Consider the following 15,000-nt stretch of genomic DNA (forward strand, 5'->3'; position numbering starts at 1 on the left):
AAATATCGATTGTTGCACCGATGCCAATTTGCCTACCATAATGGATGTTCATTAGCGCAAGTCCAGACTCTCGCTCACTGGTCATGGTCGCCCTCAGATGAGTTTTTAATCGCCGCAATGTGCTCAACGATCGCTCACATTCTTCAGAGGTAATTGGCAACCTACATAAGATGCGTAGCAATTTATGTACGTTTGGAAAGAATTCATGGTTGCATTCTTCTAATGCTTGATCTGCACTGCTGGGTAGGTCTTGATTCGCATTTAGCCACTTGCGCCGCCAACGGAAAAGTTCCACATTGCAGGCTCCTATATACAGGAAGCTCGTATGATCCGTCCAACTTACGCACCCTTATAATATTGTAACTTGCGATATAGCATGTGATGCCTTTTTAAATTGATTTTCTTTTGTTCTTCTTCCAAAAACGAAAATCTCGTCTCGCAGTATTTCGAAAGGGGGGTTCCGATACGTTTTTCCTCTTGAAATAAAATCCATTTTCATAACCCAAAAGGGGGGTTCCAGAACCCCTGGAACCCTCCCCTGGCTACGCCCCTGCATTTCTTTGCCGTCCTCTGCAAAACAAGGACGTAAAATGACCAAGTTCTGCGTAGTCTGAGTAACACGAACGTCTAAGGCTGATTTTTCGCATTTCCATTTGGTATTGAACGCTGTCATTGCATATTTAATCTCGGCACGTTTTTAGAGCCATTGGCTCACAGAACAGATCTAGACAATTGCGAATTTCGCTGGTAAAATATAAATTCATTTTTGACTAGGCGTCGTCGTCGTTGTTTAAGCTCCCGAATATTATTACGACCGAATTCGAAGAAACAATCGTTAAACAACTTCTTGATCGGGGAGTAATAACCTATTATTGCAGATACGTTGACGACACATTACTCTTAATGGTCCTTAATCAAACCCGACACAATCAACCCTATTCAAGATCACTTCCCCAAGTTTGACAAAAACCTACAAGTACGTTTTACTGATGCTCCTTATGATTTATTTGAAAACAGAACTCCACATTTTCTGGATATCAACATCTCTACCAACGACATCGGAATCTACCGTAAAGACACCAATATACCAACTTTGACAGTTTTGTCCCATGGCGTCAGAACACTGGTCGACCGTATCCAATGAATCTGCTCTCCTAATATACTCAAATTTGAACTTTAAAAGCAAACCAAAAAGATCATATCCTGGAAGAGCTTCCCTTCACATATTGCCAATATGCTTATTCGTCGGTGTTCTATTAACACTCTTGATAGGACTTGCACAGGAGACAACTACACCAAAGACAAGAAAGACTACCATCATCTGGCTTTCTATCCCTTACATTGGCGACAAAACCTCACAACTGTTAAAATCATTCAAACGAAAGCTCCTAGATGTCTCACAAACTCTAACATCGAAAAGCACGCGAGAAAACAACTAATCGAAACTAAGCTGTGTTTGTGCGCCAACAACAAGGATAAAGCACCACCATTGAGTAAATCGCATGTTGTGTACAAATTCAGCTGCCCTGTCGGTTGTCAATCCACGTATACTGGCAAAACAGATCGAACTCTTTCTCTGACAAAGAGAGTGCAATATACAAACATTTGCACACTTGTGAGCAATTAATTTTCATAGGAAATTTGTATAATCTACCGGACACCTTAAATTCTGACAATCTTCCACCTAATTCTTGTAACAAAGAATACTTAACACAATTAGTCAGAAACACTGAACACCAAAGTATTCAGACTGCGACAGCAATTGGAATCTTCTCCCATACAAAGAGGCATATTAAAGTAAACGCCTGACACCTTCCCTAAACAAACAGGACTCAAATCCAGCAGAGCACTTTGCCTTTTCTCGTGAGTATCACCTTTTGTTTCGTCTCTTCACTGTTATAAACTCGGCATTTAAGAGCTACCCTGTATGCATATACTAGTCTGATGATGGTACTGCCTAAGCAATATTTCATTTTATTGTTGGCTGATGCGTCTTTCTCTCTAAATATTATAATTTATTTTATTTATTGTAATTTAGATGTCATTTACATTCTTTCTAGTTTTTTTTCACACTTTTATTGTATTTTAGTTTTAAATCGTTTTCACACCCTGTTTGTGTATATTTCCATTCGCGCACCAACATTTTGGCCGAAAGCTCTTATTTTTTAATTCTTTTAACCAGAGAACGTTTTTACTTCTTTTGAATTATGTTTTATCTAAGCTACAGCTATATTTGAAAATCCCGATAAGTTAAGCTTACATATGATACTTACGATGAAGCTGCGCTGTGATTGAAAAAGAAAGCAAATGTTTCCAGAAGTTCCTTTTCGGTTTTCACAACGTCATGAGGTATTGCTTCCCGGGGAGGTTCAAGTTTCAGTGCTTCTAACAACCCCACAGAGTCAACGAAATAATCCATAGTTGCTTCAAAACAGGTAGCCACTTTAGGTGAGCCAACAACTGAATTTTCCTGTTCCAAAGATTTCAGTCCGTCCAAAACTGCTTGAATACGTTGATCTTGACTTGCCATGTTCCGGTAGTAAAAACATCCTGCCACAACAACTGCAATGGCGACTACAGTAGCCACAGTATTAACCATTTGCTCCCTTCTTGACAACATTTCAAAAAGAAACGGAGAGAAACAACGACATAAAGATAGCACTTGGAGTCGTAACGGAATCCGTTTAGAATAAATTCTATTCAGTCTCGAGTTCGTCGAGACCGCAAACAAAAGTGTTAACCGCAGGGGATTTGAAAAAGCGCAAACGCAATGGGTGCTCTTAGGGAAAGACAAAAATAGAGGGTCTGTGGACTTCAGTTTCTTCACCCTGCGTGCTCTGCTTGCAGGATGCCGTTTCTCCAGAAACGGAAAATTTTCATTGGCTTAAAGGCGATCAAACATGTCATTACCATGTCAAGATCCATCACGCGCGCGGCATGGGATTTGAAGTGGTTGTAGTCACTTCGTACAGAGTCGGTTGCCGCCAAATTTGCATAATATGAGCATATGTTACGCCGTCGATACTTACACGAAATCGATATGAAAACAAGCCTGCTTCTTAGGTGGAATCTTTGGATTTCGAGCACTAATACCCGTAGTCATGTTATTTAATCGTGAAACGCCCTGAAACGTGTCCAATTAACAAATGGACGTCAGCTTTTTATGCGTCTGTCCTCTTATTGATGAGAAATTGCTTCATAACATTGTCAACGTGGCTGTGGAACCACGAGCCGTAGGCGAGTAGTTCCGCAGTAAACTTTGACAATGTTATGACGAAATTTATCATCAAAAAGAGGACAGACGCATAAAAAACTGACGTCAATTTGTTTTTTACAATAACAAGACCCCAAAATGGTCAAATGCCGGGAATAAATGAGGGGAAAAGAAGCCGTAAACTTGCCGTAAACAAAGATAAGGGAATTTTATTCAAAATGACGCGAACATTGTCAATAGCTTTTCTCAGTTTTTCATTAGCTACTTAAAAAAGTCCATAAAATCTCATTGGTTAAAAAGTTGACAGTTTGACAGCTGAAAGTTGAACTTGAAAGCTTCATAAATTTACATTTTATTCGTCTGTACTCTTGTTGATGATAAAAATGAGCCAATCAGCGCGCAAAAATAAGACAGTAGGGAGTTTACGAAACCACGACGGCAACGGCAACGTCACTGGACAAAAGAATTAATGAGCAGTACAATGGCTGTGCACGTGCGTTATAATTCTTAGTACATTTCTTTGCCGTCCTCTGCAAAACAACAACGTGAAATATGTAATTTGTGATAATCGGTGTTGACATAAATTAATATTTTGCCGACACGGAATGGAGAACTGGGTGGGAGGGTAGTACGCGAAGGCTCATGGGTAGTACGTTTGTAAAAGAGACGGTTGAGAAACTTGTGACATTCTACGGTCAGCCTTGCCACTAGCACTTTCCCATAAGGTTTATTTCTTCTCTTCATCACTTTTCCTTGGCTAGATAAGGATGAAGCAGGCGTCAGAAAAGTCATCGCTGAAAACAACAAAGATCTTATCGTTCAGATCAAAGATCTCGTAAATACTTTGATTTCTGACCTCAAACGATCTAACGAGTCTATCGCTTCCCAACAGATGTCAGAGATTAAGAGGCTGAAGCGAGATTCCGTTCCTCACTTCAACGAAAAGAGCAATGAGGAGCAGTACAAAGCGAACAAAGCTATAAAAGGTGCCGTTGAAGACGCCCAGATTGCCCTCGAAAGGAACGACGTCGAGAAGACCAAACAAGCCTTAGATAAAGATATGGACCTGCTTCAAGAGCGTCAAAAATTGATCCTACTAGCTGATAAATCACAGTACGGGTGGAAGACGGTCCTCGAATATAAACACCATGATCTCGCAGACGACGAAGAAGATGAGAAAAAGATGAGAAAAAGATATACAGGGCCGAATCCAGAACAGCTAGGTCCACGAAGCGTTTCACATCTCGCTCGATCCGGCAAAGAAATAATGTCACATCGACTTCAACAACTGCGCAGCTTTCCGCCTCACTGCTACCCAATTTGTTTTCGCCTGTAAACCTGCAGCTTTCGTCTCAGAGATCAGCACCCGGTTTGTGCTTTGTTTGTGGCAAACCCGGTCATTGGAGGGCTTTCTGTCCTAATTTGCGGTTTAATGTTCCTTCTAATACATGTCAGAATCCCAAATGACCTACTTCGGACGTCGATTTGGAACTAGACCTTGTTCATGAGGATAGCGGCGAATTAGTTTTTCTTCGTGTCAATGGAAATTCTTTCGAGGTTAAATCCTGCGAGGACTATTTGTCCGTTAAAGGACGGCTACGCGGGGCCCTCGCATTCTGGAACGACATTCACGCGCCTAAATTTATTCTGGATGTTATTTAATATGGCTATAAATTACCGCTTCTTCAAATTCCTCCGCCCTTCACAGCTAAAAATAATAGTTCGGCTTTGGAGCAGCCAGCTTTCGTCCAAAGTGCTATCAACGATCTCTTTGTCAACGGTGGCGTCACTGAAGTGTTTGAGGCTCCTGTTATCATCAATCCTTTGTCCGTATCTATTCAAAAATCAGGCAAAAAGCGTCTAATTTTAGACCTTCACCACGTTAATCAGTTCCTTTATAAATGCCGATTCAGGTGTGAGGATTTGTCTATTGCGAAAGAGATTTTGAATGCCAGAGATTTTATGTTTACTTTTGACTTAAAGTCTGGTTACCTTCACATGGAAATATTCCCGGAGCACATGAAGTATCTATCATTTGCGTGGACATTTTCCTCTGGACGCACCAGATTTTTCCAGTTTTCTGTTCTTCCGTTTGGCCTCAGCTCCGCGCCTTATCTATTTACTAAATTACTCAAGCCTTTAGTCAAGAAATGGAGATCTGAAGCAAAGTCGATCGTGGTTTATTTGGACGATGGTCTCGGAGCCGCTGCGGACAAGAATAAGGCAAAAATCGCTAGTTTGCAAGTACACGCAGATCTTCTTAAATCTGGCTTTCTTCCCAACGAAGCCAAATGCGTTTGTGAGCCCACTCAGGTTATTACTCGGCTTGGAACCGTTCTCAACACCTCCACTTCTGAAATTTCTGCCAATGTCAAACGGATTACCAGTTTACAAGAAGACTTAGCGACTCTTTTGGCCATTTCCTCGTCTTGTCATCCAATTCGTAAGCTTGCCTCTGTTTGCGGAAAAATCATATTTCTTGGCTCCTGCGTTGCTTATGTCTCTAGGCTTATGTCTAGAAATTTATTCGCAGTCATCAATACCGCGCCAACCTGGAAATCTTACGTTCGTCTTTCGTCTGAAGCTCTGGCTGAGCTGAATTTCTGGAAATCTAATGTGGCAAGTCTTAACAGCATTCCTATTTGGCCTGTAAGGCACAAACCTTCGAAGATCGTCTATTCCGATGCTTCTGGCTCAGCTTGCGGCAGTTTCATCGAGTTCGAGGGGAGGATGTTCCATCAAAACTGGTCAGATTTTGAGAGAGCTCAAAGTTCTAAATTCAGAGAGCTGTTAGCCGTTTCTTTATCAGTGAAAGCTTTCGTGGAGTTTTTTTGAAAGCCCAGACAGTCACGTGTTTTACGGATAATCAGAACGTTGTCCGGATTCTTAGTTCCGGGTCTAAGACTCCAGCATCACAGGAGCTTGCAATGGATATCCATCGAAGTTGTTTACTTAATGCTATTAATATCGATATGCAATGGATCCCAAGAGACCTAAACAGTGCGGCGGATGATATAAGCAAATTCATTGATAAGGACGACTACATGATCAACGATACAGTCTTCAATGCTCTTGACGACTTATGGGGTCCACATACCTGCGATAGGTTCGCTTGTTCCTACAATGCCAAAATCCAGTGCTTTAATTCAAGGTTTTACCAGCCTGGTTCGAGTGGAGTTGATGTATTTTCTCAGGATTGGTCTCATCATAATAACTGGCTGTGCCCCCCTGTGTGTTTAACGTGTAAAGTTATTAAGCAGACGGAGCTTTGCAGTGCTCAAGGAACTCTGATCGTTCCCCTTTGGAAGTCAGCCCACTTTTGGCCCATCCTGTGTTCGGATGGTTTCCATTGGAGTACATTTATCCATGACTGGGTTATACTGCCTAACTTTCCTAATTTATTCATTAGAGGAAAAGCTAAGAACTCTATTTTTGGTAGCAAGCCACTGGCATTCGTTTCGTTGGCTCTACGTCTTGACTTCAGCATCATTCCCAGATTAGATTCCGAGTTATCTCGTAAAAGCCTTCTAGTTTCTTGTGTTTGATTCCATTCGGGCTAGAGATTGCAGCTGTTTTACTGTGTGTCGATAAGGCGTATTTGCGTGAAGTACTTATTATTTGTTAGTTATTGCTAGTTAAACGTGTTATGCCTTAGAGAGGCATCCAGGAGAGGCCCTAGAGGGGCGATTTATCATATGTATTTTCTTTTTTGTACCCTAGAGGGGTATATTATGTTGACTATGTGCAAACGCCCTAGACGGGTACGTCCACTAGAATAGCATGGTTTTTATTTTTGTATTGTGATACGCGAGAAGTGTATTGCCTGGAGGGCAAAGGTTTTCGTTACTGAAAACAGTGAGTTAAATGGAAATTCAGCATTGTGTGCATTGCTGCCTGTGGCATTGATATGGTTTAGATTTTCTTGATATGTTTCCTTTTTCTTATCCTCAGATATCTTCACTTCCGTTTTCTGGTCTTCAGAGGCCCAAAGTTCCGCGAGTGGTTCAGCTAATGGAGAATCTCAAATCTACCTTGCTTGCTTCCAAAGCGTCCCGGACATCCGAAAATTACTTGAGAGCTTTTAACAAGTGGAGAGCCTTAACTAGTGATGTCTTGGGTACCTCGGAGTTTCCAGTCAGACCCATCGATTGTGCCCTCTACTTGCAACACCTCCTGGAGTCGTCCAAGTCCGTCGCTACCATCAACTGCGCCTTCTACGCGTTCAAGTGGATACATTTTCTTGCAGGCGTCGACTCACCAACATTACACCCTACTGTTATGGCCGTAAAAGAAGGAGCTGTTCGCCTTGCCAGTCAGCCAATACTCAATAGGAAGGAGGCCCTGGACCCTCACCACCTCAAGCTTCTTGCTGCAGAGACTAATCTAGAAGACCTTCTACAATTAAGAAATTTAGTTATGTTCATTCTCGCATTTTCCGGTTTTCTTAGAAGTTCCGAGTTATGGGTTATTCGTAGCAGAGATGTTCAGTTTAACGAGGGTTACCTCACAATCAGCATAGAGAAAAGCAAGACGGACCAACTGAGGGAGGGTAGATCGGTCGTTATCGCAGAATCCTCGTCTACCACGTGTCGGTGTTCTTTACTTAAGCTGTATATGCACAAGGCCCAGATTCCGAAAAATTCAGACGAGTATCTTTTTAGGGCCATTTCAGCTTCAGGCAATTATAAGCGCCTTATCTCTATAAACAAGCCGATTAGTTACTCTACCTATAGGCAGTCTTTAAAAAAGTCTTTCCGGCGCGAATATTGTACCAGATATCTCTAAGTTTAGCACTCATTCAGCTAGATCAGGTGGAGCTACTTTAGCTGCCAGCTCTGGTGTTTCAGAAAGGAATCTTCAGCGCCATGGTCGCTGGGCTTCAGTCACAGCGAAGAACATTTATGTTAAGGATTCTCTTGTCAGTAGGCTAGAAGTTTTCTAAGGCTCTGTCTCTGTGAGCTCAAGCCCTACCTTTAACTTTCTATCTTGGGCCTGGCTGACCAACGCGTCCATGCCTCAACCTTTGAGCGTGTTCGGTTGTGTAGTGAGGGCAAAATATGTAATTTGTGATAATCGGTATTGACATAAATTAATATTTTGCCGACACGGAACGGAGAACTGGGTGGGAGAGTAGTGCGCGAAGGCTCATGGGTAATACGTTTGTAAAAGAGACGGTTGAGAAACTTGTGACATTCTACGGTCAGCCTTGCCACTAGCACTTTCCCATAAGGTTCGTTTTATCGTGTAATTAGCGTCATATGATTTGTTTTTTTCATTCTGTTGTTTATATGTCAACCTTAAAACCCCAAAGGTGGCGCCACTGCCTTTGGTCGGGGGTACACGGTCCCTATTTTTCCTAGCAAGAGGTTTTTGGGGTTTACGTGTCCGGCTTTGGCGCATGTAGGACGTTACTTGATGTATCTCTTATCCACGTTGTTGTAAGCTTACTGTCGCAAATAAAACATATCTTGGGCCTGGCTGACCAACGCGCCCATGCCTCAACCTTTGACTGTGTTCGGTTGTGTAGTGAAGGCAAAATGACCAAATTTTGCGTTGTCTGGAGAACGTGAACTACGACGGCTAATTTTTTGAATTTTTATTTCAAATTTATCGCTGTGTTCCGGATTTAGTTTTGCGATAGTTTTGACAGTGATAAACAAAGTAAATGACTTAAGAGTATCGCGAGATTCGTAGGTAAGATATAAAATCATTTTTTAATCGACGTTGTCCTCGGCGTCGGCGTCGTGGCTTCGTAAACTCCCTAATTATTGTAAAAACTCTACTTGATTATTTCGTGCTCTGTTCCGCAAGACATTGAGTAAACGGAAGATCGCACGAATGATCTGTTATATTTCCTGACAAGTTCTGAAGACAAATAATGCGTCAAAATACAAAGACCCTTCCTAAACTGATAGAGAATAACAGCTTCATAGCCTACAAAAAACAGATGGTTCCGATTTTCCCACTGGTTTGCGGAAAAACTCTTGCTCTCACTGCTTTCCTTCAGCATGGCTGCGTTAGAGCGAGGTGACTGAAAGGGTCACTTTGTCTTTCTATTTATTGTATTATTGTAATGCTAGCTCGGCAGGTTTCCGGAGAATTACGCGTTTTATAAACAGATATGAATATTTTAGCATGGTGATTCGAGACAAACGAAAATTACAATAAAGACAACAAACAACACTAGTGAAAATCAGCGCAACATTTTCCCGAGTTGAGGCTAAAAATTATCGGCCTTAAACTGTCGTATTTCCAAAATTATCCCTTGATGATGTAATATATCAAACGCGAAAGACCGTGTTTGACCACATTTCGAAACACCGAGAAGATAGTTGGAAATACGACGCGCAGTGGAGTATTTTTGACGAAATTTCGAAGTGTTTGGAAATGTGGTCAAACATTGTCTTGAGTGTTTGATATATCTTCTCAATCGAAACCAAACTAAGGAGAAAACGGAGAAATAAAATTGTAAAAATCTATGCTTATTAAGATCAGATATCCAAACACTGTCACAGTCATGATTTCCCTCGTTTAAACTTGATGAATTATCAATGAGTTTGAGAAGCATAAGTCGAGTCGTACACTGTATCGGAAATTGAGCCAGGAGCACAACAAATGAGCAGAGTTATCAGACCTGCAGACCTCATTAAGTAAATAAAATCATGCAAAACATATCCTTTAGTGTGATTTGTTTGTTTTACTGGTGCTGAGATTTCTTTCTTACCACGATTTGAAAGAAGCCACAGTAAGTCAAGGCTGAAATAAAGCCAAAAATATAGATGGCAACTGGTACATTTACCTACAATTTTTAGCGACCGAAAACGTTAACATGTTGGCAACATCATGTTTTTAAAACTGAAAGGGTTTGGGTTTTTCGTTTATATTTTGTATCAGGATTTTCTTCCCGTCCAGTTGTGATTTGCCTGTAAAGTACTTCATGCCTGTAAACTTTTTCCGTACTGACCCCTGCCGTCGCGCCTAAGCATTCCACCGTCACCCCCCTCCTTCCAAACCCACCTGGGACATAATCAACATCAAGTGGCTGTTGTTGTTTGTGTGGATAAACATTTTACTCAATGTCTGAATCATCATCAATCCTTATTGCCCCCGGTGGGGCATGGGGCCGCAGCCGGTTAAGTTTTCTAATTTTCCATACATTTGTCTGTAATTTTTTTTCTCGCGAACCGCGTCTACCCAGCCAAATCTACAGACAAATGTATGGAAAATTAGAAAAATAAACTGAGCGTCTTCTAGCCAAGCTACATCCTGCAAACTTGGTAAATACAATCTTCTACCTAGTATTTTAACGTTGCGATTAACAAATTGTGTAAAATTCAAGTTTGGAAAAAGTTATTTGCCATGGGATTCCCATGGGAAAAGTTATTCTCAAAGTCATTAATAATTCATCAAGTTTAAACAAAGGAAATCATGACCGTGACGGTGTTTGGATATCTAATCTTAATTAGCATAGATTCTTACGATTTTAATTCTCCGTTTTTCTCCGTAGTTTTAGTTTCCATTGAGACGGTATATCAAACACTCAAGACAATGTTTGACCACATGTCCAAACACCTCGAAGTTCGTCAAAAATACTCCGCTGCGCGTCGTATTTTCAACTCTCTTCTCGGTGTTTGGAAATGTAGTCAAACACGGTTTTTCGTGTTTGATATATTACTTGGGCGTCATGTAAAATGGAGATCAACAGATCAATATAACTTGAACTTCGCTACTACTGCGAAAGCCTTTTAGGTTGGTCAACGGATTCACAAAAAGTCTTGCGGGAAGCGAAGAAGCGCGGGAGTGAGCGAAGGAAGGATCGAATGACTCTCCCATCCATACCTACGACTTGGATTTTCCAAGTTTATGAGGTAAATTTACATTTGAATACACGAACAAAAAATGACGTGTCACATTTTCAACATGGGTTATTCTGACCCCACTAACAAGAGACATTCATTGTGAATAGTTTATTTAGGATGCGTCAGTCAGTCATGTGATGCAGATATATTCCGCCTTACAAGATAATTTGCATGCTTGCAAATTACAACTATAAACCATTTTCACGTGACGTCATCACTTTCTAAAATTCAAAACTAGAGCCACCAAAGTTTTTACCCTCGTCAGGCATAAGAGGTGTTATATTTATATCTGTTTACAATTTTACAGCACAACAGCGTGCTTCGTTTGGAAAGCAGAGCATTTTGAATTTCAGGATTATGAAGGTGCGACGATAATATATACTTATCTCATAATTTTCAGCTTTTTTAGAAGTTAGAGCACTAGGAAAAGTGCTTATGTAAATGCTTGTTTGTTCAGAACTGATAATCAGTTGCCTAGATAGCCAAAGTAAGTTCCAGATGGTTACACTATTCTCCGGCCGCCATATTGGTGTACCACGAAGGTACACCAACATTGCGTTTTCATACTGGGCTCTGTAAATTTCTGCAAGACATTTCGACGAATATCTGAAGTTTGGGGAAACACACAGGCCTAAAATTTGGAGAAGTGTCTTATTTAATTATCTTCTATGGCATCACAAGTTCTTAGCTGTGCAACATGCGTCCCAGCATGACTGGTTTTGTACCATGTGACGGGGCCGTGCAAAGGGCGCATTTATCTTTCATAAGAGTTTTCAATTAAGGAGTGACAACGATGATAACGCCTGTAGCTGAAGCCCTGACACAGAAGCGTCAGTTTCAGACCGGTAAAGGTAATCGCACAAATTCGGAATTCGGGAATTGTAGTATAACAGTCATTTCCCAAATCCACTCGCTGCATACACAAATACGTCTTGCAAGCCACGACAACGTAATTAGCTTCGAGCCGTTCAGTTTTTGGGGAAAGGCGAGAACACACTGTTTTTAACTCCAACTCCACTTCTTTCAAAATAATTTTTATCGCAATATTATGTGCACTTTTCCGAAAGGCACGCCATTATTAAGAAAATCGCGTCCAAATATGGGTCTTTCCATGAGGTTTTTTTTTTTTTTTTTTTGGGGGGGGGGGGGGGAGGGGAGGGGATAGCAGTGTTCTGAATATGCGAATTCTAGTTATCCTGGGCTTTCCGTTTTCCCACCTGGATTTAATTCAATACAGCGCGGGAAAGGTAGAGTTCAGGGACTGGACTACAAGTTGTATTGATTGGTGGTAAGAATCTCAGGAAGAAACCTGGCGTAAATGCGTTTTTCAATTTAATAGTCCCAAGAGGTAAACACAATGTGTGATGCGCTTGTTTACTTAAACAAACGTTTTAGATTTAAGGTCACAAAGAAACAGAATCTTTTTTGATTAATCAAAATTTCCCATACACTGGGATTATATTATGATTAGTTGTTAACAATGTAAACTTCTACCATAAAATGGTATGCGTAACTATAACTCAGGGATCTCAAATTTATTCATATTCCCTTGAGCTCAGTTCAGTTCAATACTACACTGTCCGCCTCACATCCATGGTTCCCAGCCTTGATAGGTTCGCCCAAGAACATTAGGATCCATGGCATGATCCATTAAACAGGCCACTTCAGACTCCACTGACAAACCACTTTCAGGTTCACGGGCTCGCACGTTAACAGTTTCATCTCCAAGACATACAGACTCCATTTGCTTATACCAAGGGTGGTTCTTGTGACCCAATTGCAGATCGTCTCTAAAATTATTAAAAGCAAATTTTGTCCCCTGCTCATGTAATGACAGCATTTTCTTCAAGGATCGTTTTAAAAATTTTCAGTGTAAGTTAAATTTAATTGAAAGCAGTTTTAACGTGTTAACTCAACCCTCCCCAGCCCCCTCCGAGTACAGAAATCCGACTTTTCAGATAACTCGTCAGAAGTTAAAAGAGAAGAGAGTTGAAAGACGTAGCAGGCACCATAAAGACTAAAACGTCTGGTAACACTTCAATATCTCCGAGAAGATGTCTGGCTCAGTTATATTATTTATCCTTATATGGTGAGCCGATACAGCGCGCAATGAAATTTTGTCTAATTGATCAAATTCAGAAATGAAAGAAGTACGGCTATAATTTGAACTAACCTCATAACATACGCCGGGTTAAATCCCTCCAGTTTCTTTCTAGCACTTTGTACTTTCTGCTTGGGATACCACGCTGCGTCGGCTTCGCCTAAAAACATATCATAAAACAAGATATTTGTTTATTTTTCTTTAGATTCGCACCAGAGGGTAGAGAACAGCCGTACGCTGTTGGTTTTGACAACAAAATGTAAGTCAAAATGACTGAAACACGAACCTGTGCTAATTCCTTGAGCCTTGGCTTGTTTACGAGCAAACACCTAAAACAGAGCAAGAACACATCGAGTCAGGTGATCAAAATTTCCAGGCTTATTCCGTACAACTATATCCTTGGGAGAAATTTGAAGAACATTTGTAAATGCCACCTTTCTTCGATTCCAAACATTTTGAATAACACGATGAAAATTGTGTGAATAGCAGCTGCACTTCTACTGATCACAAACTGTCCATCAGTAAAGACAATAGTCCAATTAATTCCCACAAATGCACGACATCTCCTTAGAAAAGACAAGGACTATGTTTTAAACAAGCTACATAACAAACTTTATAAGAAATTTAAAGGCATTGCTTCACTGTTTGCATTCAGTTAGAAGTTGAAGACTACAAATCTTTTACGCTTCTTACAGGGAAGTGGTAGACTAAAATAACTAGGAGTTTATCGATAGAGACCTGCCAATCCAGAGAAGGCTCTTTAATGAACACGTCCATTGTGTTAAGGAGCAATTCGTGGTTATTTCTGAGAGCCCTCAGTGTATGTACCATGACGTTCTTTAGAGTACCACTCTCTTTCAGTGGCAACATAAGATTCAAAAACTGTCGAGTCAATCTGAAAGGCATGAGTTCTGGCACGGGAAGGAACTGCAAATAAATGTATAATAATCAGGCAGTGAACCAACAAATCATCTTTCAACTGAGCAGACAGAGAAAATAACAAGCAATCTTCGTCGAATAGCCTTTGAACACTAAAAGTAATAATAACAGCACCCAAGTTAAAAACCAAACATTTTAACAGAACGGTGAACGACCGACTGAACAAACAAATAACTAGCATGGTTACTCGTGATCTTCAACTCCCTGGTTCTTAAATGAATACTTCAGTAATGCTTTTAAAAACAACAGCAACAGGCAACAAATCCATGGTCATACCTGCGTAGCAGATCCAAAGGCGTGGCCAAAGTCAATGCCAATCATTCCTCCAGTTTCCATGTCAACCATGAAGTTTGACAAATGGCGATCCCCAATACCCAAAATGTACTGACATATGCACAAACACGCATGACTGCTCGCAAAATGCGACCTGAGAGTAAGGAACGCTTCAGGAGAGACGGAGAGCTGCGTGAAAGCACGTCTGTAAATGAAACACTCAGTAGATTAAAATGATCAACACATACACAAAAACAAACTGAATACACAAATAGAGCCTTTACTATCTCTTAAATAAATTAAGAATTTCGAAAAGTAAGCTTATTTGCCATTGACCTTGATCGTTCTTGAACTTCCGGATGTGTTCCAGACACTGAAAGTTGTAGAACCCTCAGTAAAATAATAAACGTTCTGCAGTCTCAACTCGACCTATGTATATAATGTGCTCTCATTGGAGATCACCGCACTTCAAGATTTTGGTCGATATAATCAAAGCTAATTTGTTTAGAGTCGCTTCCCAGTTTAATCGTAGCACGAGTCAAGTTCGAGTCACAAGATAAATTTTTCTTGACCCGTGATCGAACTTGACTTGGTTTCCAATTTGATCTGTGCTA

The 15,000-nt window shown here is 40.7% G+C and overlaps 3 protein-coding genes across 4 annotated transcripts in view; 1 reads left to right on the plus strand and 2 right to left on the minus strand.

Moving 5' to 3' along the window:
- Positions 1 to 2,844, minus strand: part of LOC110046039 (ADP-dependent glucokinase-like) — a 12,755-nt gene extending 9,911 nt beyond the window's left edge. The window contains exon 1 of the mRNA XM_020751701.2: positions 2,274 to 2,844. Within this exon, the coding sequence (XP_020607360.1) occupies positions 2,274 to 2,620 (347 nt within the window). The 5' untranslated portion in view covers positions 2,621 to 2,844. The remainder of the gene's footprint in view (positions 1 to 2,273) is intronic.
- Positions 2,845 to 4,106: 1,262 nt separating this feature from the next.
- LOC149111978 (uncharacterized) lies at positions 4,107 to 4,725 on the plus strand. Its single transcript, XM_089290545.1, is given in 2 exon segments — positions 4,107 to 4,385; positions 4,388 to 4,725. Coding segments are annotated over 2 exon segments (573 nt in total). The 3' UTR covers positions 4,682 to 4,725.
- A 7,663-nt stretch (positions 4,726 to 12,388) lies between these two features.
- LOC110046028 (DNA-dependent protein kinase catalytic subunit-like) overlaps positions 12,389 to 15,000 on the minus strand; it is a 290,155-nt gene continuing 287,543 nt past the window's right edge. For both annotated transcript variants that reach the window (XM_089289604.1, XM_089289605.1), the window contains 5 exons: positions 14,390 to 14,591; positions 13,913 to 14,101; positions 13,461 to 13,503; positions 13,247 to 13,334; positions 12,389 to 12,863 (listed from right to left, as the gene is read on the minus strand). In XM_089289604.1, coding sequence (XP_089145730.1) covers positions 12,659 to 12,863; positions 13,247 to 13,334; positions 13,461 to 13,503; positions 13,913 to 14,101; positions 14,390 to 14,591 — 727 coding nt within the window. In that variant the 3' untranslated portion in view covers positions 12,389 to 12,658. The remainder of the gene's footprint in view (positions 12,864 to 13,246; positions 13,335 to 13,460; positions 13,504 to 13,912; positions 14,102 to 14,389; positions 14,592 to 15,000) is intronic.

This window comes from Orbicella faveolata, unplaced genomic scaffold (genome assembly GCF_042242905.1).
Source record: "Orbicella faveolata isolate gen_17 unplaced genomic scaffold, um_ofav_v1 contig_2, whole genome shotgun sequence".
NCBI lineage: Eukaryota > Metazoa > Cnidaria > Anthozoa > Scleractinia > Merulinidae > Orbicella > Orbicella faveolata.